The 25,305-nt window shown below is 38.4% G+C and overlaps 1 protein-coding gene across 4 annotated transcripts in view; it reads left to right on the top strand.

Annotated features, from left to right (window-relative positions):
- GPC6 (glypican 6) overlaps positions 1–25,305 on the top strand; it is an 815,893-nt gene that overhangs the window by 731,041 nt on the left and 59,547 nt on the right. For 2 of the 4 annotated variants that reach the window (XM_027443165.3, XM_072032457.1), the window contains exons 5-6: positions 6,718–6,848; positions 17,587–17,730. In XM_027443165.3, the coding sequence (XP_027298966.2) occupies positions 6,718–6,848; positions 17,587–17,730 (275 nt within the window). Of the gene's footprint in view, positions 1–6,717; positions 6,849–17,586; positions 17,731–22,220; positions 22,429–22,957; positions 23,466–25,305 lie in introns of those variants that run through there. The other 2 variants (XM_072032456.1, XM_038173478.2) reach the window with 2 other exon arrangements.

Below are 25,305 nucleotides of genomic sequence, written 5' to 3'. Positions count from 1 at the left end.
CAAGAAGGAAAGAATAGTACTGTTTAAGATGATAAGAAAGAACTGAGTGAAATTAAGCAGAAAAAAATACACTACATAACTGGATAAATATAGTGAGGTGAGGTAGACAGTATAATGTCTCCCTAAAAATAAAGGTGGGATAAATATATCTAAGCTATTTTAAAATTGTACTGGACAGATCACAAGGTATGCTGTATAAATATATATATTTTATAATATACAATATATAAATGTATACTATAATTATAATATACAATATAAAAATGTATGCTGTAGACAGTCATTCTACATTGGCAGTGGATTGGCTGAAAAGATCTTTGAGGTTCTACTGTCTATGACTATCAAGATAACACAAAAATATACTTAGGATAGTTTTTCTAAGAAAGGATGCATTAAATAAGAATTTTAAGACTGTAATTTACTATCTTCAACTATGTGAGAATATCTCATCAAAGTAAAGTCAAAAAGATGTATGTTTTTTCAGTATTTCAAACTGCATATCTTGAAAGAATTACAGATCAGTATATATTAACACAAATTTAAAGAATAGGCTATAGCAGGAAGCATACGGGCATGTATCAATGAGATTTATTTTATTTACTAGCTATAATTTCTGTGCCTGATGATGGAACCATTTAAACATCTCTTGGCGTAAGGAAGAAGCAATAAGACAAAGATTTTATAAATGTGCTGCATTTTATTCATTGATTCATGTCAAACATTCAGACAGAATTCTCAACAACATTTGGCAACAACATTTGCTAAAAGTCTTGTTCAGAACATCTTGCATTCAGCTCCCATAGGGTAGTAGAGTCATAATACTAGACAAGGATTATCATTTTGCATAGTCTTTGCTCCTTTGTTTTTGCATAAGTGAACAAAATAAGACTTACTCTAACAACATCTCACTAAATTATTTAGAATTGCTCAAAATTATTGAAAGACAAAGAAGTGAAATCACTTTAATATGGTCATTTTTTTGAATACATGGGAGAAAAGTCTATGTTATGTGAAATGCTCAAAAAGCTAGAGAACCTACGGTTCAACCTACAAAATTAATTTTGTTGCTATCAGCTACAAGAAGATGACACCTGCCTGTCAATATCTTTTTCATACATACGTTGTATTAAACTGATTTTTTGTGCTGTTCTACATAAAAGCGAAAGTTAGACGCCATCATAGTGCAAGTGGTAAGTTCTCCATTATTATTGGGTAAAGAAAAAGTTAGCTCACTCTTAACATTGACAATTCATTTTTTCTTTTTTGAGGGAGCAGTGATGTTGCCGTGAATAAAGATAACAGTTTACACTGTTGCAAACATGAGTTTTAAGAAAAGTAACCCCCTGGAAAAAAAAAAAAAAAGTAGGAAGTCTTCAAGGGAAAACTGAGTATTTCAGTGTTGCATGCCAATACTTCCGTGGAGTTTAATGATAGGTAGAGGGGAAATCTGTCAATTAAGCCTCATCAGAATGGAACCATATAGTGTATATAGTGTCCTCATATGAATGAAAAATGTGAAAAGGGGAATGTGGACCCTAGTAAAAATAGTAGTATAGGTATCACTGCCGTGCTTTATGCTGGTTTTATGAGGAAAAAGTTCTCAACACCTCATTAAACATGAGGTGGAGTTTTACTTTCCCCTGCCTGATTTTTTTTAGTAAATCATAATCTAGCAATACGAGTCTTGGCAGAGAATTACACAGACTCCTTTCCACTGTTATTATATTTCCAAAAAGTCAATATGTACCTATAATTCACTTTTCAATTTTTGTTTATTTTGTTTCATTAATTTACCATCCAACGCTCTAAAGATTTTATGGCCATTATTTATATTCAGTGTCATGATGGAAAATTCATTGAGTTTTACCTACATGATTCAGTAAATACAACTCAGACTTCTCCCTTTCCTTGCCCTTGGTCAGAAGGTTGGGAAGGTATTGAATGTATTGAAGGTATCGAAGGTATTGAATGAGCAGTGCTTAGCAGTCCAGCATATTTACAGTTATATCCTTTTCTAAAACTGCCTTTGCCACTCTCAAGGTCATGGTAAACCACAATTAGTCTCTCAGTCTGTTTACAACTCATTCATCTCTCTTCTCATGCAGTCCATAGGTTTGTGCATAGACAAATCCTTTGAAGCTTGCCAAATAAAATTAATCCTTACATTATTTCACAAGAGACTATGTGAACAAATGTTTCACATTCCTTCGTTAATGTTGGATCAAATATATGGGACTAGAAAAAATAGTAACCTCCTGGAAAAAAAAAAAAAAATAGATCAGATCTTTCTCCACTTTTCCTTGAAACAAGATATACCTTAGGATTTCACGAAGGATATGCAATTTGGTAATTTAGCACTTCTTGTCTCCGTAAAGAAAATATGTTTTTAGACAATTAATCCACAGACGCATTTCAGGATTTCCCTGGGGAAAGCTCAGTCACTGTTGGGATTTCACTGATAATGTAAAAGTAGGATAACAGAGATGTGCATGAAAGGAAAAAGAAGATGTTATAGCCAAACTAACAGACAAAAAAAATAAAAATTCCTTTCCTTTCCAACTGCCTGAGTCTTTAAAGAAACAAGAAACAAAGCACTGAAAAAAAAACTTCATCTTCTAACATTTTCTTAATGATAAGAAGGTGGCAGGAGAAAGAAGGTTTTAAAGGCACTTTTCTATTTCAGACTGGTTTGGGCTGTTTTTTTCAATTATCAGACATCTCATGTGTCCTTACCATCAGCGTCCTTGCCCCTTCTCCTGCAACCTGTAATTTACTAGAAAGCTTTCCGAAAACCTTCCCTGAAGGAAATGTAACATAAGCAAGAAAACATTACTTTTGGTATCAGCAGCATGCACCTAGTAGCAAACGCTGTGGCACTGAGAGTTGAGTGTAGTGTGCCATGTGCTCTACACCTTCTCAAGGCTATTTTATGAGCCCATGTCCTCAAGTGAGCAATTAGCCATGCTTTTTGTTTCCAAGGTGCTAACAAACCCATGAAGCAAGAATGACTTCCCTAGACAGAACTCTTCAATGACTCACCCTGCAGATAAATGCCAGCTCTTTGTCAGGTGCTGTAGTGTATGGAGAACGAAGACGTTTTTAGCCTAAGCAATGCAGATTTTGAAAAATGTAAAAGTTATAAAATTAAATATACATAATTGAACAAAACAGACCAAATTTGTGGCAATCGAATAATTTATCAGTTTTCATTTTTTTATCACACAAGCTATAATTAAGCTCCCACTATCTAACATATGAGCTGACCGAGCAATTTTTTAAACCCACACAGAGTACTACTGAACTGAATTAGGTTTTATTCAGGTTCAAGGGTCCTGTTCCCGAGAATTAAGGTTTAAGACTAAGACATATAGATTTTCTTAACTTCATTTTGAAAGCTTTCCAGCTTGTCCTGTAATAGTATTCACAGCATTTTTAGGAGAAAAAAAAAAAAGAAGAAGCTTGGGACAACAGAGTGGTGTGTGTGTTGTTATATGATTATAGGTTTTAAGAGCTATAGATTGTAAAGAACTATTATATCATTTTGACTGACTTTTCATAAACCTCAGGTCATTAATTTCATCTGATTTTCACTATATTCAATCTAAGAGCTTTTATTTCATTAATTTTCATAGGATGTGTTGTGTGCATGTATTGCATGTGTTCATGCAGAATTGTGCAAGTGAATAACAAGGTGAGGAGGATTATGGCTAGGTTATGGCTAGCAAACAAAAGGATACAACCTAAAGAACCAAGGAAATATTTTCTAAATGAGGAATTAACCCAGAAATTGTTTTTTGTGTTTTTATTTTTATTTGCTGGAGATCAACATTAAGGATGAGAAATTCAGTCTGAATTTTAGGCTCAGAGCTATCTCAAAAACCACAGTAGTAATTATGTTCCCAAGAGGCTTGCACGCTCTCAATAATACGACTTTTTTGTTGTTCAAAGCTTATTTGGGTCTATAGCTGTCAGATATCATCTGGATAAGTTTAACTTAATATTAGGGACAGCAGTGGTTAGATTAAGGGTAGCAGGAAAAGCTCACTCAGAGCCTAAGAAAATCATATTGGCGCTCATATGAACGTCACTTGCTGTTCTGCTTGGTTGAGCTACCAGAAGGAGACAGGAGTAATTAAGCAGTCTAGCCACCACTAAATCAGCCATTGACTCACACATCTGCTTGAAAACAAAATATATATATATATTCTATAAATCCTTGAAAAACATTTGCTTTCAGTTTGTGCAAGAGTTTGTCTAAATTTTGTAACTGACTAAGCCTTCTAGTCTGAGCTGAGCCCTAAAATGAGCCCTAACTAGAAGCACAGCTACTTGAGCCAGTCTCAGAAATAATGTTGCAGAATTAACCTGTTTTACCTTATCCTTTCAAATCTCTCTCATTCCAACATTTATGTAATTTATCAGCCTCTGCTTCTTCAAATGAGTCCCTGTAAAGGCCCTACTTTAACACCACCTCCCAGCCCCAAAACAAAAATACGGACTGCTGCTATACAGAAGTATCTCTTAACTGTGAATCTGTGGATACTTTCAAATTGTTAATAATATATCTGAGTTTGCATCTCTTCATACTATTCATGTTGAAGTTGAAGGCACTTTGCTTTAGGTAAGATCATTCTGACAATTAAAGATGTGGTTCTTGTTCAGTCAAGGATGACGCACTTTTCTGTAACACGGATGAGATTCTGCTTCAAGATTTAACTCCGAAATAGTGCTCCCTACCATCAGAAGTAACAATAAGTAGATTCATGTTCATGAAGGGTCTCCAGCTCCCTTCTCGTGCCAACAATTGCCTATTTACTGATCTCTACTTCAACATACACAGTCCATTATCTCCAACATGTACTTGAACTGAACACCAGACTTGTCCAGCGTGGTAGTTCCCAAACTAAACCGTGCTGCTGCAGAGGAACCTCTCCTTAAATTAAGCTGTGGGCTATTCCTGCAATGAATAAATAAAACCTGATTATTTCATGCATTAACCCCAATCTCAAACTTAAGCCCAAACTAAGCCAAAACCACTAAAATGTAGCCACCAAGACTTTTGCCATAAAAATGTGGAAAAAATGCTAATTTACTGCAGAGACCTTTAAGTGTGTGCATGTGAAGGTGTGTATGTGTGCATCTGTGTATGTATATTTCTTCATATGTTTAAAAGCTGTTTGGTTCCTCTGTCAGAGTTAGGTGTTTTCTCAGTGGTCCCCCCAAAATTGTTTAAACTAAATAATTTAAAATAATGTATAGCCAAAATAACACCACTGTTCGAAGCTGAATTGCTACCATCTCACCATTTCTCACAGTTAGTGACAAGTTTTATACACCCCACTCCAAACAACAGGCATTTCCCTCTTACTAGTCTAAAAGTACAGAGAAATATTAGACCCAAACTTACAGAAGTACTCAGGTACAAAATGCTAAGTAGTTTCTATTTCAGTGGGATTTTTAGGCATGCATTGACTGCATATAAACTGTTAGCATACCATAACCCTCATGTCAGGCTGCGCATGGGAGTTTGCTTCTCAGATCCTAGGGTGAGACACCAGCCTCTTCTTCCTATACATCCAAAGACACATTTCTGTGGGAAGGAAAGAGATGGCCATGCAGGCTGGAAAGGAGACCCAGGACTCTCCAGAAAGATGCAGAGCTAACACAGGACAATGGGGTGCTATATGCCTTCTCTGCGTAGCTGCTGTAAGACTGGTACTTATGGCAGCAAATCACAAGAGGAGTCTGTTTTGGGAGGAAGCCTGTTTAGTACCTTTTGGAGCCTAAGTCTGAGGGATAAAGAAGGCAGCATGTTAAGGTTTTTGTTTATCACATTAAAATTGCAAATGGTATCTGTTTAAACCTACTTGGGTGCTAGAAAGTCTTAAATGCTAACATACATGCAGAATCAAATATAATGTTCAAAGGTATAGTATAAATGCAAGTTTATCACATCTCAGAAATTGCGGCTTAGCTTTGTCCGTGTGTAGACATGTGAGGTATGGGGAAATGTTTTTTACAGTTATTAATTTCTTTAAAGTTGCTTTGTTTTTACTTGTTAGTGAACAATACTAGCTAAAATTGTTTTTGAGAGGGACTCAAAACCAAACTAAGCAAACAATTGTTTTTAAATTCCAAAACAAAGAAAGTATTTTCTTGCATACAACTTTCAACCACATTTTGAAAACATAGCAGGGCAAACATGGTTTATACCTATATACTATGGCAGAAATCCAATATTCATCTGCTGTTCATATTGCAAGAAAATGAGATCATTAAGGTCAGAAAGAACAGCTGCTTTAATTATAACACCCTGATATATCATATCAAAGTTTTCATCATCTCATACAAACTCTAAGAACATACCTCAGGGATTCATTTCTATCATCCTGCTTTTTCCTTGGGACAGAGATCACACGAGCACACTCTAGAAAAATGACTGCTCCACGTGGTGCGATGCTGTATAAAATAACTGCATTGCAAGCTCAATAATGCTATGGCAACTATTGTTAATCTAACTTTTTGAGTCTTTATTCCTCTTTCTGTGGTGGCAATGTAAAGGGAAGCTGGTTTTGCTAGCTAGGGAGCTGCACTGCAGGCAGGTTTCATGGTCCTGCTACCATAAATCCCCAGGGCTCCTGCTTGGAGCATTCAGTCTGCCTGAGGCACCTGAAAGTATCCCTTCTTTAAGGGAATGGCTGCTTTGTGTTTCAACAGATGCTATGCTTCTGGTAGCGGAGAGATTAGAGGGACCATTCAACATTGAATCAGTCATGGATCCTATTGATGTCAAGATTTCTGAAGCCATCATGAACATGCAAGAGAACAGCATGCAGGTGTCGGCAAAGGTACTGTGTGAGTCGCGCCTTCTCTGTTGCTGTCACAAGCAGGGGGAAAATCTTCTGTACGGGCTTTAAGAAAGATCGTCCAGACCACTAGAAATTAAAATTGTACATTCAACAGTTCTTTAGGCTGCCTTTGAATCCTTGGTCTAGTTAAACAAACTAAAAGTTTTTAAAAATCATGCAACAAGGAGAAAGATACCATTTAGTAAACTCCAAATCAATAGTTGTAAGAGCCTTGAGGAAAACAGATTTCTGAAAATTAATGGCAGCTCTGTAAGAAAAATCCTGCAGAGTATGTCTAGTAATTTCTGCTTGTGTCTCATCCATGATTCCCCATATTAACATACGTTTTGATCTGTTTAAATCAGACTGAAGCACAATGTGTTTGAAGTGAATACAGAAAATGCTCCATTTAACCTCCTTTAATAGCTACTCTGGGGAAATATCATTACATTGGACAGCCTCTGATTAGCAGACCTCAGTTTGATGGAGTTTTGTCTGGAGTCTGACACAAAGATAAACAGAGTTAATGATACCCATAACCTCCTTTCCATTTTTAGTGCATGTGTGTACACAGATCACTGCCACCCCTGAACCCCACACTAATAAGGTCCTTTGAATTCAGTAACAGGTTCTGTTAAGCCAGCAGTCAACAATTAATATCTTTTCCTTAATATTCAGCAGTGCACTGCAGTTCAAAATCTAAAGTCAACAGCTTGCCAGGTTCTCTGCATTAGGAGTTTCCACCTGCATTGATCTCTCAGCAGTCAGTTATGTGCTGACCAGACTGCTACCTGAGTCAGTGAGTTTCCATTGCTTGTAAGGAAGCTTCCATAGCTGGAAAAAATGTGGGGATAAAAGGCAGGAGGCTGAGGTTAATGTTCTTCCTGCCAGCCCCAAATTAGATGCTTGTTACAGTCCCTGTGCTGCAGGATTATAAGGATTTCCTTCAAGATGCTTTTTACTTTCAACCTCCATGAAGGTACTCAGATTTTAAAAGTAGTCTGCATCCTGTGCAATGAGACTTTGTTCTGGCAGCAGTGATCGAGGAGTGTATCAGCCAAATATTTTGGGAATCAAAGGCCTGCTTCAGCAGACTCAGTCCTTACCTCAAAAAAGAAACAAAATATATTTTCATTAAAAGCTCACCAAAGACTCAGGTGTATTTCCTTTTCCTTTTAACTTGCTCGGATCTCACAGCTTTTCCATTAGTCAGGAAGCTGCATTCCCTGCCAGAATCCAATGACATCACCTTGGCACGAGCTCATCTCACTACTCATTTGTAATAGAGCAGGCTGTCTGTCCTATCCTTCAGAAATATTTTATTTGCTGTAAAGGTTAATAAATCACAGAAATTTCATTTGCACTCTAAACTTTTTCTTCTAAGAGAAATCTTAGCCAGTATTTTTTCAAATCTTGAAAAACAGAAATCAAATTATGTCAATGAAATTTATTTTGCTGTATTTTCATAGATAACAGAGCTGTCTATGTTTGAGGTGCTTTTGTATTTTCTGTGCAGACCATTACTCTCCTGAAATGTGATTTCCTTGCTTTCTAGGCTATATCCCTCTTTTTTCAGGTCTGAGCACATAGAAGTGTTTTATTATTAAAGAGAAGTATGAGAAGGCAAAGTCTTTGGGTTCAGCGCTGTGATCTTCTATGTCTGTCATGTCAGATCTATAAAGATGATATATGAGCAGACTTTGCATCAGTCATCTATCGTCTAATTTTTCCCCTTATACATACTGACCACTTAGAGCTTCAGTGAAAATGACAGATACCTTGCTGGATGTAATGGAGTGCACAGAATGCAATTGCAGACCTAATGCAGGAGAAGAACCACGCTTGTCAAATATTCTGAGACTCTATTCAGAAAGCTTCAGGCACGATGCTGAAATCATGCTATTTTCTCTTTCTTCAAAACATTTTGTGTCTTGCATTTGACTGCATCTGCTGAAAATGTGGTGACTAGGAATCACAGCTATTTTTCCACAAGTCAGTCAGTACTTTTTTACAATGGGAAAATGATGATGCACTAATAATGTCATGCCTGCAACACCCCCATACACACAGATTATTTTTCACCATTGGCATGTAGCTTTTTCTACCTGAAAATCTGTCTGATGTCTGGAAAGATGCTCTATGTTGTATTCAGTAGCATTTAGGGCCATTTTGTATATTGTTGTATACTGTATGTATAATATTGTATATTCTCTTCAAAGCAATGGAACAAATAACAACAAACAGCTTCTTTTTCAAGGAAGTCTTACTAATCTCATCCTCTTTGTGGGCAGAAGCCCCAGAGACCATTTAATCCAATATCCATCCCTCTCCTGTTTCACATATTTCTGTAAATTGCCCATTTCCAAAAGTCACTTCCATTAAACTGCACTATCACTTTGTCTCTGTGTTGCACAATGATGCTTTGTATTATACCAGCTAAAACTAGACATTTAAATTTATTTGAGAAAAATATGTTTGGTATAACACATAGACCATATATTCCTGTGCACATGGATACAAAATTAAGTGAGCAACAATTTATGCTTTCCAAAATAATAATCCTATAAAAATAAATAAGCATGCTCATATGTGAATGATGAAGTCTTCAATTTTACACATCAGCAGAAAAATATATCATAAACTTCCGAATTTTTTTTATGGTTTATCCTTCCATTCTTCACTTGATGTAGTACTGAAGGTTCTGCCCAATATCTCTTTCCTACAAATACGCATCTCCTATTCAGCACTATTCTTCTGAGAAATCTTCACGGTTACAGTTACACTGATAAATAAAATAGGGGAAAGGAGCAGTGCCTGACCTGAGGCCAGACTGATTAATTTCTATACTGCTGAGATCTACCTTCATTGCAGCCCTTTCATTCTGCAAAGAACAAGTTGTAGCAGTCCAAGAAAAAGCCGATGAGTTAACAATTAATCAGTGGAGACAGTCAGGGCTTATTACTAGAGTTCACATTTGTCTTTCATTTCTGTAGAAGAGACAAACCCTCTGTCTTCCACTCCTGGCGGGTACACATCAATATTAAGACAAAATTATAGAGGTGCCATATGTACCTCTTCTATCCTTGTACTTCCAACCAAAGACATATAGGTTCAGCCATATGTCAGCTCAGAATCACAGAATGGTTGAAATTGGAAGGGACCTCTGGATATAATCCAGTCCGACCCTCACTGCTCAAGCAGGGTCACATACAGAACATTGCACAGGATCATGCCCAAACAAGTTTTAAGTATCTTCAGAGAAGGAGACTCCAAAGCCTCTCTGGACAACCTTTTCCAGTGCTCTGTCACCCTCACAGTAAAGTTTTTCCTCATATTCAGATGGAACTTTCTGTGTTTCAATTTGTGTTGCTTCCTTTTCTATCACTGGGCCCCATCCTTCTTATACTCTCCCTTGAGATATTTATATACATTGATGAGATCCCCTCTCAATCTTCTCTTCTCCAGGCAAAACAGGCCCAGTTCTCTCAACCTTTCCTCATATGAGAGATGCTTCAGTTCCCTAATCAACTTCATAGCTCTCCACTAGACTCAGTCCAGTAGCTCCATGTTCCTCTTTTACTGGGAAGCCCAGAGCTGGACACAGTACTCCAGGTGTGGCCTCACCAGGGCTGAGTAGAGGGGAAGGATCACCTCCATTGACCTGCTGGCAACATACTTTCTAATGCACCCCAGGACACCATTGGCTTTTTCAGCTACAATGGCACATTGCTGGCTTATGGTTAACCTGCTGTCAGTAGGATTCTCAGGTCCTTCTCCATAGAGCTGCCTTCCACAGGTCAATCCCCAACCAGTACTGGTGCTTGGGGTTACCCCTCATGAGGTTCAGGACTTTGCACTTGTCTTCATTGACCTTCATGAGGTTCCTTTCTGCCCAACTCTCCAACTTGTCCAGGTCTCTATCAATGGCAGCACAGCCTTCTGCTGTATCAGCAACTCCTCCCAGATTTGTGATGTCAGAAAACTTGCTGAGTGCAAACTTGCACTCTATCCCTTCATCCAGGTCGTTGATGAGTAAGTCAAACAAGACTGGACACAGTCCTAAACCCTGGGGGACAACACTAGCCACAGGCTTGCAACTAAACTGCACCACTAAGCACTGCACTTTGAGCTCTGCCATCCAGCCTGTTCTCAATCCACCTCACTGTCCACTCATCTAATCCACATTTCCTGAGCTTACCTATGAGGATGTTGTGGGAGACAGTGTCAAAAGCCTTACTGAATTCAAGGTAGACAACATCCAACATCCACTGCTCTCTCCACATCTACCCAGCCAGTAATTACATCACAGATGGATAACAGATTGATTTCCCCTTAGTGAATTTATGCTATCTGATCACCTTCTTCTCTTCCATATGCTTAGAGATGGCCTTCAGGATGAGCTGTTCCATCACCTTTCCAAGGATGGAGGTGAGGTTGACTGGCCTGTAGTCTTCTTTTCTCTTCCTTCTGTTTGAGTTTTGCCAGGAGCTCCTGGTTCATCCATAAAGGTCTCCTGCTCCCTTCGCTTGACTTGTCACTCATAGGGATACACTGATATTGAGACTGGAGGAAGTGGTGCTTGAATACTGACCAGCTCTCCTGGACCCCCCTTCTTTCTAGGGCCCTAGCCCATGGCATTTTTCCAAGTAGGTCCCAGAAAAGACCAAAGTTTATTCTCCTGAAGTTCAGGTTTGCAATCTTACTTATTGCCCTGCTTCCTCCATTCAGGATCCTGAACTCCAGCATTTCATGGTCACAGAAGCCAAGGATGACTCCAACCTCCACATCTCCAACCAGCCCCTCTTTGTTTGTTAGTATAAAGTCCAGCAGCACATCTCTCCTCATTGGCTCATCCACCACCTATGTCAAATGTTGTTGTAAATGCTCTGAAGGAACCTCCTGGACTGTTTGTGTCTAGCTGCACTGTCCTTCCAGCAGGTATCAGGGTGGTTGAATTCCCCATGAGAACCAGGGTCTGTGATCATGAGGCTACTTTCAGCTATCTGTAAGTGGCCTGTAGTAAACACCCACAACAGTGTCACCCATATTAGCCTGCTCTTTTATCCTTACCCATACGCACTTGACTCACTTTTCATCTACCTGTAGGCAGTGCTGCATATATTCCAGATGTTCTCTCACATAAAGCATAATCCACCTCCTCACCTTCCTGGTCTGTCTTTCCTAAAAAGCACATAGCCATCCATGGCAGCACTCCAGTCACGAGAGATATCCCACCATGTTCCTGTAACTGCAATAACAATCAAAGCCTTGCAACTGCACACGGATCTCTAATTCTTCCTGTTTACTCCCCATGATATGTGCATTGGTGTGCAGGCACTTCAGAGAAGTATTAAAGCATACCAGTATCGCTGCTGCAAGAGGATATATACCCCATAGTCATGTCTTGTAGACACTTCCTTGCCTGCTGGAGTTATCCCCACTTGAGCCTTGTTTTGCTGGCTGGGTAGTCTCTGTAACTCTCTCCTTCCCCCACCTTTCCTAGTTTAAAGCCCTCTTCTTCACCAGCTTGGCTAGTCTCTGACCAAAGATGCTCCTCCTCTTCTCTGACTGACATACTCCACCAGCTGCCAGCAGACAAGCATGTGCCATGGCATAAAACAGAGCATCTTTGCTCCAAGGCCATTGGCTTTTCTTGTTTGTGTGTTGATTGTAGTTGACTCTTTCAACACAGTGCACATTAAACAGATACTATTATGATAAGATCCTCCAATTCATCCTGAGGCTGGAATCCTTTTCTGTTTCCTTGATATTTCTCTGCAGTCTATATTCAGCACTGGCTGTTTAGAAAGTCTGACTACAAATCTCTAAGCTTCATACACTGCTCATGTTGTGTTGTTGTCATGTCCCTGAACAGCAGCTACAAGAGGTCCTTATTTTGCCTCAGGGAAAATCATGTTCCTGACAGCCTAAACATTTGGAGATGCTTTTCAAAAAGTAGCAATGGTCTAGAAGGTTAGACCCCAAGGCCCTTCCATCCAGAGGAATCTGCATGCTCTGTATCAGACCTGAGATTCTCTGCTCAAAAAAGAAAAAAAAAAAAAGGACTAAACATCATCAAAAACAGCTTACATACCTTCATCATCTAACACTTGCAGCCATTCTGACAGAGTACCTGTGGTGGTTTTACACAGCTGGGCAACTGAGCTCCACCACAACCACTCTCTCACTCCCCCTCCTCAAAGGGAAAAGGGGAGAAAATATGATGAAAAGGGCTGAAAGGCTGAGATAAGGACACAGAGATCACTCAACAATTACCAGCATGGGCAAAACAGACTCAGCATTGGGAGATTAATATAATTTATTACTTATTACTAACAAGCTACAGAAGTGAGAAAGTAAAAGCAAACTGAAAACACCTTCCCACCTTCTTCTATGTCCTCCCCCTGAGTGGCACAGGGGAAATGGCAATGGGGGCTGCAGTCAGTTGCTAATGCTTCATCTCTGCCACTCCTTCATGGTCACTCCCTGGCCCTGCTCCACGTGGGGTCCCTCCCATGGGATGCCATCCTTCCCGAACTGTGGGGGCTGCCCGCAGGCAGCAGCTCTTCAAGAACTGCTCCAACATGTATCCATACCATGTGGTCCATCTGTCAGGAGCAAACTGCTCCAGCAAAGGTCCCCCATGGGCTCCCCTAGATCCCCTGCTCCTGCTTGTGCTCTTGTCCAAGGGCAGCAGCTTTTTTTCCCTTTCTTAAATCTGCTCTCACAGAGGCCCAACCAACATTGCTCACTGTCTCGGCTCTGGTCAGCAACAGGTCCCTTTGGAGCCAGCTGGAGCTGGCTCTGATCTGACATGGGGCAGCTGCTGGACTCTTCTCAGAGAGGCCATCCCTCCTCTCTTCCCTCTCCCCAGCAAAAACCTTGCCCTGTAAACCCAATACAATACCTTCTGCAAACCAACCACAGAGAGCACAAAAACTCTCAGTCTAGGATGTCTGAGATGTCTCTTAAGATGTCACCACATTTTAAGAGTAAGTTTTGCTGGGTGTACCCAGACTACTGTGGGCCCTGAGGGCAGCCTCATGTGTTAGTCAGGTTGCAATAGATTTACCTTGGGTTTATCCTGATAATGTCTCTGAGACATATTATCTTTGTTACTAAAATCTCTTCATCATTCTACAGTGACACATCTTTATTATTTGAATATTATAGTGACAAACTCATGTTCTGCAACACCTTGGTTATTTCTCAGGTTAAAATTTCATAATCTGTATATTGTTACTCATGGCTCAGCTCATATCCAAGATTCAGTCATAACATACATATACTTTATCCTTATTCTCCTTCTTCCTAAGGATATTCAGAGTCATAACATATCTGTGCTCCTTTAAATCCTGGCCAAAACTTGTTTGAAGGCCTTCACAATCTTCCCATAATGTTGACTGTACCATCACCTTTGTTTTTTGCTTGAAGTCAAAGAGTAAAACATACATCTGTTCCATTTCAGCTGTATGAATATTTAGTACCTGACATCTGCATAGATTGCTTGTTCACAAGAAGTGGGAGAAAACTCACAAAACAGCAGAAAACATGCTATAGCAACCATTTTTCTTCAAAATGTAGAAAATCCCCAATCTGGTTGTGTCAGCATAATTATGCCTTCAGTGCTCCTCAGAATACAACGTACTGGACTTTTTTCCTGCTTTTTAAACAGTCTGGTTCTATACAGATGTTTGGCTGCCTTAAGTGTTATTTGGATACCATGCCAAGATTTTTGCTCTTTCATAAAGGCTATCCCCATAGCTGAGTCTCCCATTAGTGAGTCTTAAATCTACTTTTATCCAAGCTGATCAATGTGCCATTTTAACCTATGGATATATGTTCCTTTTTCGCAATTACTTCAGCTAAAAGGATGAATAAGCTCCATGACATAGCAGACTACCTATGCATTATTTATAAGAAGGAAATCTTCATAAAACGACGTCCAAGTTTCTTCTGAAAATAGCCTCAGAGTTTCATATTAACAAAACCTCTTCATTTATCTGTGTTCTTTCCAGAGCCCTGTGCAGGAAAAATATAATGGCACTTCAGGAAAAAATCAATACTATTCTATCTGAAGATGAGAGAGTCAATGAAGCAGAGTCATATAGACACTCAATAGGAAACATTGAGCACTAGCACATCTAAATAACAGTATGACTCAAAGCTTCATAGAGTAAAAATTCTTTCTGCTGGGATTCAAAATATTGAGGTCTCGTAGGAAAAGAACTTCTTTTTTTACAGTATCTACTCACTAATCCTGAAGTAGATACCTCCGTTTAGAGAGCTCGATAGAAATAATTCTTCGCTGGTTCTGTTGATCTGATCTCATGGCTTGGTTTGTATTCCTGACCACAGAGGGTTTCTGCTCTTTGTGGCACCCTAGGAAATGCCATCTGAGCTTTAGCTGAAGTTCAGTGGGGCATGGTCTCCAATAGGTCTTATGTTAAGACAGACCTTGGATTTCTTCAACATGCTGAGATATCACAGATGATTATAGATGCTGATGTGAGATCAACTGAAGAGAGCTTTTGATCTCTGCTACAAAAGATGGAAGCTTAGATGTTTAGCTCAAATATAGATGCCTACAAATTCACACCTAAATTTTGGATTCCTGATTTCAAGTGGAATTGCTTCTTTAAGGTGAACTGCCATAATTATATATAAAATGTGGGTTTTGTTTTTCTTTTTCTTTTTTAAGAGAGTGTATTTATGTTGCTAATTCACAGCATGTATAATGTTCTTATACATGCTTATACACTCTTATAATGAACAACAGAATATTTTTCCAGAAATTGCTCAGTATCTTTGAACAACTCTGTAAAGAAAATATTTCATGTGCTTCTTGTGCTTCTTCTCAGGAAGCATTTGTTAATTTCAGGTATCAGCTTAACATTTTCTGTTCTGTCAGCTAATACCTGGATGCAAATCAGAAAATGTCTCTTTTGCAGTCAAAATATAGTTACTAATTATTGTATCCTTGCTGCATTTTTGCGAGATCATTAAAAAGTAGATCTCTTCTTCTGTGATCTAAAAGATGCTAATTACCACCTCTAATATTGTCTGGCTATACATAATTGTGTTCATACAAAACTCCTTACTATAAGTATTTGTATGTAGATAGATACCACAAAGTCTCTGTTGTTTTTTCCAGTATGTCATAAGAAAAATTATGCAGACTCATAGCTACTCCACTTGGTCATACAAGTAGCTTAACACACTCTGTGAAATTTAAGAAGATTCAGTGCCCTCAGTTTCCTTTCCTCTGACAGTCAAGTAGCATGGTCTGGAAAATTGACATTTGTCTCTGTAAGTAAATACCTGATTACTCAGTTGACCAAAGGGGATTTCATAGATATCTAAATAAACAGTTATGTTTTCCCTGTACAGCTGATCTACAGTCAGAAGAAATATGTAAACCTTTGTAAGTATAACAGATGTCCCCAACACATATATTTGGCCCTTATATTATCAATCATAATCATGTATAAATCCTGAACATTATTCTTAGTTGAATTTTCTTCACAGAGGAAAAATCAGATTCTTTCTTGTTGAAAAATTTAGAACCTTAAAAACTGAAATCAGCTTTCCTAGTTTGTTAAATGAATGATTGTCCAATAATCGTCATCACTAAGGAGACTAGAAACTATTCAAGAATCCTTACACATATGCTCAAACGAGACCAAGCAGAGTTTCATACATAAATTAAAAATCCCAATGTCCCTACAGCAGCTGACTTGCTGGACTTTGAGCCAAAAAAGACCTGATGACTGCAAATAAATTTAGAATGAATCAGTTTCTTTTAGCAAATTTTGAATCATCTGGGGCCTCTAAATTAACATCAGGAAACTAGCTAAAAGCTAACTGTAATGAAACCTGAAAGCAACAAAAACCATGGCTACTTCAGGAGAGAAACAATCAAGATGGATAATCTAAAAGTCTAAAATGTAATTTTGTGGATATTCAACCTCCTTTCAGCTAAACAACTTCTGTATATCCCAGAGTTCCTCTGGGAGTTCCTCTGCAATGCATCCTTGATATCCAGTAGTCAATTGTGTCTTCTGTCTCCTTTAGTATGCACAAGATATATGCTACTAAAATTTCTTTCCAAACAGAAGAATATAAAGAAATCTTATCATTCTGAACATTATTTATATACCTAGAAAACAAACACGGTAGCAGAAAATTGTTCTCTCAACTGCCCACACAATATGCCTTATCCCTCATCCAGGGACAGAGCAGCTAGGGAATTAGAAAGGAATATATTCATAAGACTATTTCATCATTGACTTTTTCTCTGAGACTACAAACAAGATTACCAGGTAGGAAAAGGTGTAGGTAAGGATTATGAATGAGCTGTGTTTCTGGTTAAAAACCATGTTTTAAGAAAAGATGAAACAATTATAAACCAAGTTCTGGCACAACGAACTTAATTTTGTTCATTTCCCTTCCTGCACAGATAACAATTAAAATGCTTTCAGGTGTTAACTTCTTGAAATAATCACCTTCACTAATTAAGTGTTTTAAGGGCTCTATATGTTTTTATACCTTCACTAAGTAATTAACAATGTTTAATTTTTAATCTGAGTCTTAATATAGGACAAGTGCTCTACTCACTATTAGCAAAATGTCAGTCAAAGCTGAAGTTTCAAATATATGAAAGACAGAATAAATATGATGTAAAATGCCAGCCTCCCTCTTTTTATGACTGTCATATAACCTAAAATGTCTTTTTCAGGTTTTCCAAGGATGTGGCCAGCCTAAACCAGCACCTGCCCTAAGATCTTCCCGTTCTGTCCCTGAAAACTTCAATACCCGGTTTAGACCATATAACCCGGAGGAGCGACCTACAACTGCTGCTGGCACAAGTTTGGATAGGCTGGTAAGGCAAAGCATACTCCACTCTTAAATAAGTAGAAATGGCTTAGTAATATATGTTATTCTCTAGACAATTTTTTTAAAAATAATTTTGTAATCACTGTATATAGTTTCTATGCCAACTGTTCTAGTGTTCAACAAATCTTTTTTCCCCATTGGAAATAGTCCAGAGTTGTATTCTAAGAGAATAATATAATTCACTTCTAAAGTATCAGAAAGGTTAGAAGACAATAAGCTTTATTTCCATTCGTCCCAAAAAAAAAAACCTACTTTATCAGCTAAAACATGAGCAATCATTAATCTTTATTTGTTTAATCATTTCAAAAATAAGACTTTAACATATTTTTTTTTCTACTACCAGTCATTGGATTCACATTTCAGATTTCACTGTTCCTGCTATTTATAAATCTACAGATTTATAGCAGGCTAATTATTATAGCTGCTAATACTGTCTCGGTAATTATCTTGAAGTAATGCCAATGGACAAAATTAAAAAGCTGTAAAGAGTCTGAATCAAAACAGACTGTATCGCACAACCTCCACTTGCCATGCTTGTTGCTGAACACTTGCACAACACTGTTCTGTCTCTCAGAAGAGGCTCATATTCAGGGCTGTAGCAAGAGTGAAGGGAGAGGAGCACCCAGCTGGGAACAGCTACCGTTAGCTGGAGCTTTGAGTTTTGGTGAGCTGCCCTCCTGCTGGTGTCAGACAGGTGCTAGCTGCACTGCAGCACCAAAATTTTGTTTGGTGCTGCAGTGCAGACATAGCAAAATGTCTTGCTATGGTTCTGATCACAAGTCTAAACTGTCTAGAGGTTTTTCTCAACTTTAATTGCCGAGCAGACACCCAAATACTCTAATTCAATCAAGACCTGTCTCTCTCCTTGGCGCTGTCTTTCTGCAGATTCCTTTGACAATCACCACAGTACTTTACAGTGCCAAGTCTTTCCAACAGCCTATGCTGTAGCCCATTCATCAATCAACTGTATTCTGTCAATCTCCATTGCAATTCAAATGAAAAATAGCACATCATTCTAGCCAGGACATTGGATTAGTATGCAGCAAAAAGCAATATTTTTGAGTTCTCTGTTCTTCTGGGAATAGTGTAGCCTGTTTATCCTACAAGGAGAAACAGAAAATAAGATGTGGACCTCTGATGTAGACTTAGGTCTCTCTAACACAGTAGATTCATAAAACAGTGTAGTATCTCAGGCTAAAAATCTTGTTTGGTGCAGAGGCCTAAATCTTAACCTAGAATTGGCCAAGGTGAAGTGAAAGGTTACTGTAGTGTGTAGGCTTCAGTCATGTTCTGGAAAAAGTTAAAGGCTGCAAAAAGAGGAAGTAGGAGAAAGAGAACAAAGAGGAAGGCTGGTAGCGCAACTTAGCTTGGATTACTGCTACATTGTAAGAACTGAGCATTTTTGCAAAGAAAAAAGTTTAAAAGACCTTCCATATTCGCATAAGGAGAATACTTCTAAACACATTAATAACCTTTTTAAACTACAAACTTGCAAAATACCAAGCAGCATCCTGAGTAAAGCAGTAATGTGTCATATGCTGTTGGCCTTTAAATGCTGTAACTAATGAAAATTGCTAGTGAAGACAATCTTTTATAACTCATAATAACCTGTACACGTTCAAAGGGAAACTGTTATCCACATGATTTAACTAGATTCCTTCACACATTCTTTCATAAATAAATAAATAAATAAATCTTTGTTGCCATTACTTCATAAAAGCATTACAGTATTCACCTATTTGTCTTTCTTGCTGCTAATATTTAAAATAATAACTCTTCATGCCCTATTAGTAACGTGTGATATCAAATCCATCTCCAATCAGCAGCGATATATGTGTTACCTACTTTTGTGTTGAGAGCAACAGTCCCTGAAGTTTGAGATGGACACTGACCTCAACTGGAGCAAGAAAAGTTTGCTTATGTGGATTAAAGCAGAAGGCTTTGTTTCAGAACCGTAATCCCTTAGCAGCTCTTGGTAAAGGTCACTGCCTGTATCTCACACCAACCTGGGTAATTTTATCCAGAAGGATATAAATGTTGTGTTTCTGTCTCATAGGAACACCATTCAACCTGCCTACGTTAGACCTTCAGCATTTAATGTGCTGAATCATTCCCTGAATCATATATCTCTCTTCATTAACTATAGACAGAGCCTAGAGGACCAGCTTCAGTTAGATGCTCCCAATCCTTGCATCATTAATAAGACACAAGTAGAATCCCACCCAAAGCAGTTTTCCAGTCTGCACACTGATCATTTTCTATTTCTTACTTAATAAAAATGTACAGCAGATTAGTATTTTGATAGTTGTGCCAAACGGTTAAAGCCCCTTTTCATTATTATTGATATAAGAAATATGGAGTTATTACTACCTGCTTTTATGTAAGAGGAACTTTTCCTCATGAATCAGCTGACTATTTAGTCTTACATTTATGTTTTTAGAAGTCTGTTCTGGAGATTTTAGTCATAAAACACTGTTGGACCACTTAACTTCAAGTTGTCATCACAGAGTTCAAACATGCAGCTATGTAAACCTCAAAAGAAGCGACAAACAATCCTGCTTTCATCTGTCTTTGACAGCATGTCCTTAGAAGTGACCAAGTTTAGAAAATATTTCCTCTGCATCTCAATAGCATAGCGCATCTGAATCAATTTTTTACTCCTGCTCATATTCCCATTTGTGTACTTAATTCAGTTGAGCATATTTTATCAGTTATGTTGCACAATGCAGATCTCTCATGAGAAGCCTACACTGAGAACATCAGATGCTGAACACTTCTGAAAATGTGCTTCATCATGCTTGCCTGAATTTCATAGAATCATAGAATCACAGAATCATTAAGGTTGGAAGAGACCTTCAAGACCATCTGGTCCAGCTATCACCCTACTACCAACATCACCCAATAAAATTTGATTAATCCAGCCATTGTATTCCAAGAAGGGAGGTTTGTCTGCATTATTGCATTAGTCTGTAAAACTTAATAAAAAAGAAATAGATCAAAATTAATTGAGAAAAATGTGGGGGGAAAAAAAAAAAAAGATCCCCCTAAAGCAGGTATAGTTGGATTAAAATGCAGTAGATGTATTTAGGAAGTCATGCAGAGCTTGAGCTTGAGAGGGTTGTCTAAGCATGGACGTAAAACACCATCTGAGACTCACAGAATCATAGAATGGGTTGGGCTGGAAGGGACCTTAAAGATCTAATTCCACACCCCCTGCCATGGGCAGGGACACCTCCAACTACATCATGTTACTCCCCAGAGTACTGGAAGCAGGGGACTGGAAGATACCACATAGGACTAGAGGAGACCAATGGAACAGAAGTAGGGAGCCGGGTAGAATATGCTGCAGCATCCCGAGCAGTTCAGTACACTTATTTCCAGCAATTAAATCAAGTCTTTGTAGCATGGGGCCTAAGAGTCAGGCTCTTTCTGAAGTCAATGGAGAGAGGCATACATCTTCAGAGAGTGATTCACCCCATCTGTCACAGACACTTCTCATAGATTGGGAAATGAAAGGCTTAACTATAGTTATCTATATGTAGATAAGCAAAACTATCTGAGATGCCTTGGAGTATGTGATATCTGACTGAGCTGGCAGGACGCCCATGCTCTCCTGGACTTGGGGGTTGAAGGCCAGGTAGGATACCTGAGAGGAAGACCACTATATGGCATCCAAGAGTGGAAGACAGAACTAAGGCCCAGTTATTCTCTGAAGTCCCTCTTGGGGGATTCAGCTGCATCAATATAGTCCCCTAATGTTATTTGAGATGCTTATGGTTTTCAAGATGTGCAAATGTAACTAGAAATACTTACGGGAGACCTGTCTAAGCAAGATGGAATACATCAAAGCTACTAAATTTACTTTATATGCTCTATATTTAGGTAACTAGATTCCCATCTGTTTCTCTGCCGATCATAACAGCAGCTAAACTGATTAAATATAGACATCTGTAGTATAGATACCTATAACCGCTTATTTAGATTTGATTTTTAGATGACCATCTTAGATGTGAAGGTCAGTAGTTTTTTTATTGTTAGCAGAGAGAAATTATGGCCTTTAGTCAGTTGTCTAAATGTAGGTTTAGGCAATTGATTTGAGATTAAATATTTCTAAAGCATGATTCAGCTCATCCTAAAGTACATGTTTAAACCTCTCAGAGAAGTCCTTCTCTACCCATCTACTACAAAGTGCCAGAAAGTGACAACCTTAGGCTAAGCATCCAGCAATTGCACCTGAAGTTGAAACAAATACTGTCAGAAACTAAATAACTTTAACCACTGAACTCATCTGCTTCTGTAGAGTATGATCTAAGATTTCTCATTGAAAATCTACTGCTTATAAAGATTCGTTATCTTCACTGTGGTTGCCTGTTTGGTATAACCTGTTTTGTTTTTTTTTTTTATTTTCTGTTTTGTTTTTTTATTATTTTGTTTTGTTTTTCTGTTCCCTGAATCTGTTTCCCTCTTGCTTCCCAGAGGACTATCTGGAGGACAATGCAACATGGTGTAAGCTTTGGTATTCTTATTCTTCACTTTCATTCCCATTTGTCTTTGTACAATGCTGGGCAAAACACTTTAAGTTTCATCTTCACCATCTTTACTTTGTGTGTGTCATGTAGGCTAAAACAGTAGCAGTAATTTTAGATTCTAGCTTATCTAATTCTGCCCAGTGCTCAGAGCTGCTGGTTCTTACCAATATTCTTCTCCTGCTTCAAGGAGGACATCTCATTCCTAGGAGTGTATTCCCTCAGTAAGCTAAAAGCTGACATAAGTGGCCATGTGATCTCAGACACCACATACACATGTGCAGCAATGCAGACACTCTGCAGTGTCACCTACTTCTGGGGCTTGTGCCTGGAGATAGCACTTGAGCAAAGGAAATCATCTCTCAGGCCATCCTGAGCTCACTCCCTAGAATTGTAACTGTCTCACTGCCCAGTCTTGGGCAAACCACTTTGTGCAAGTTTGATAAAGTAGATTAGATTATACTTTCCAGCTACAGAAATTCTGTGAATTTTAGAGGACCCTGTGTTTCAAACAAAAGGCTTCCTCAGCAGGGGTTTGGAAGGCAGGAACACAGCACTGTGCAGATATGCATCATCTGACTTGTGAATTACCTCAAAGCATTTAGCTTGGACCTGCTTCTTAGCAGGACTAATTAGCCTACAGAGAGCCCCATGCTGATATAGTCATACCTACTTCCTGCATTTCAGCTGCCTCAAGTACCTCTGTATCCACCATGCCATCGTACAGCACAGTGCTGCTTTAATTCAGCTGCAATTTGTCCCAAGAACATACCTCAGCATGACCTGTCTGGACGTGTGTAAAATTATTCCACATTTCCTTTCGGAAGGACATGGAAGCCTTCTTGATTTTCCACAGGGGAGCTGATGCACTATTAACCATATAATGCATAATGCACATGCGTGCTATGGAGATAGGCAACTGAGAAATTGGCCGTGGCATTTTGAGGGTGATTTACATTCAAGTACAGTATAGCAGCAGCATAGATAAGTGGATGAGCATGCACCTAGTCTGAAAAATAAACTCTTTCATGCTCTTTACCCTGGGGAGGGGAATATATTGTGTCACACTTTGTAGGAAAATGTTCCTTTATCTTCCCTCCTGTGTTTTTTTTAAGTAAAAGTAAATGAAGTTTCATTTTCTGTGAGCAAAGGACCCTGAAATTGTTATTTTAGGAATATAGTGGGATGTATTTTAAGTGTCAATTCATTCGTATTTTTAAAATATTTTTACTACAGTCTGTAATGATTTTTGTTACAATAAAAAATGCAACAGTAACCCAACAAATCTGTTGTGAACAATTCCTTCCCAGTGTTCCAAAGGTACATGAAGCAGAAAATATAATTCGAGAAAGAGAGAAAGAGAAAGAGAGAGAAAACTGTTTTGCATTTTAGCTATGAAAGACTGAAATTAACAAGACAGTATACCACGAAGACATTGATCTGACTTGCACAAGGAATCCTCTTGGGGAAATCCCAACAGTGGAGCTTATGTTTCAGTTTTGTAAGAATCCATTTAGTCCAGAGTCTAGAAATGTTAAATATATGCAGTGATACCACAGTATTCCTGAGATAGGATGTTTATTCTACACATTTTATTTCTCAAGAGACCCTAGAATAAAATTCAGCAGTTATAAATCTTACAGGGTTTAAAATATTGAGATGAATTTTTTGAACACCTTCTGCATACAGAACCTGTAGGGAAAGATACAAAAAATAAGCATGTAAAAGGCTTCATAGCTCATAAAGTATCGGTCACACTTTTAAGAGTGAAATTAACAGGCTCGTGCAGGTGTTTTAAATGTCCCCTAACTTCCTATAGACTACTCCCCCCACAAGCTTTAGATGTTGTGCTGTTGGAGGTGCCATTTCTTTCTGTGTGCAAATAACTCCTGTACAACATGCACAATGAATAAATATTGTTTTTACATAAATGTTTTTACAATAAATGTTTTACAACATTTGTCGTGGTCATTTGGTGTCAAATTTAGGATTTGCCTGGTTCTCCTCAAAGAGGTGTTTGCTTAGTGTCAGATTTTGTTTATTCTCAGTTTCTGTGTCACAGCAATATCTAAGTAAGTTTAAGTTTGTGCTATCATTTTTTCCTTCCTGGTTAATACCAGTTTCAGGTGGCAAAGGTGGGTGAGTGATGATGGCTGTCAGAACCCTCCTGAGAGACCTGGTAGAGATCTGTTTTTTAAAAAGGCGATATTATTCCATAACCCTGCTGAAGAGTTCTGCATGCTGCTGTCTCTGATGCACTGAATTCCTAATGCACAAGGCAGTTACTAAGAAAGTGCTTTATTTCAGTGGTTGCCTGTGTCTTCAGGTGGAATGGTTCTGCCTGCTGTTCAGACTCCATTCAGTGTGAGCAAGGAAAAAATGTCTTCCAACACTAACAGGAAAGACAGCTCTCTACATTAATTAGTGGTCCAAAAAAATGTACAGTCCTGATTACAAGGCATTGTCTGCCTTGCTTGAATAGTGACATGTTGCCTAACTGTCTCATTGAACACAGTGCCTGTCTGAGTATCTTCTAAATATACGCCTGCTAGTTCTAGCTGAACTTCCTTTAACTATTGGTGTGAAGATCCCCTTAGAGTCTTCATCTCTTTTCCAGGAATGTATAAACAGTATTAAGTATACCTGTTACCAGGATGGGGCATAAGACACCTGTAAACAGAAGCTACTCCTGACTACTAGACTAGAACACAGTTAAGATGAAAAAATGACAGTCATGGGTCTTTGGTTGTTTAGGAATTAAGTGATTCCTGAACTTGGCTATTAGTTTAAACAAAAGCAGGATATATAGGTTGAAGCTTGCACATCTTTGCCATATCAAACCATAATAACATGAAGTGGGATTTATTTGCCCTATCTTTTAATGTTTCTAATGTTGTTATCAATGTCTGAGCTATAACCTCATTCCCTTATTAATCAGTGGAGAGAACTAGGCACCTCCAGATCCTGCTTAAGATGCTCATTTGGAGATGACATGAAATCTGAATTACCTTTTGAATTACCCATTTCTCCCCATT

Source organism: Anas platyrhynchos, chromosome 1, assembly GCF_047663525.1.
Source record: "Anas platyrhynchos isolate ZD024472 breed Pekin duck chromosome 1, IASCAAS_PekinDuck_T2T, whole genome shotgun sequence".
Lineage (NCBI taxonomy): Eukaryota > Metazoa > Chordata > Aves > Anseriformes > Anatidae > Anas > Anas platyrhynchos.
This window is presented reverse-complemented; position numbering and strand designations above follow the sequence as displayed.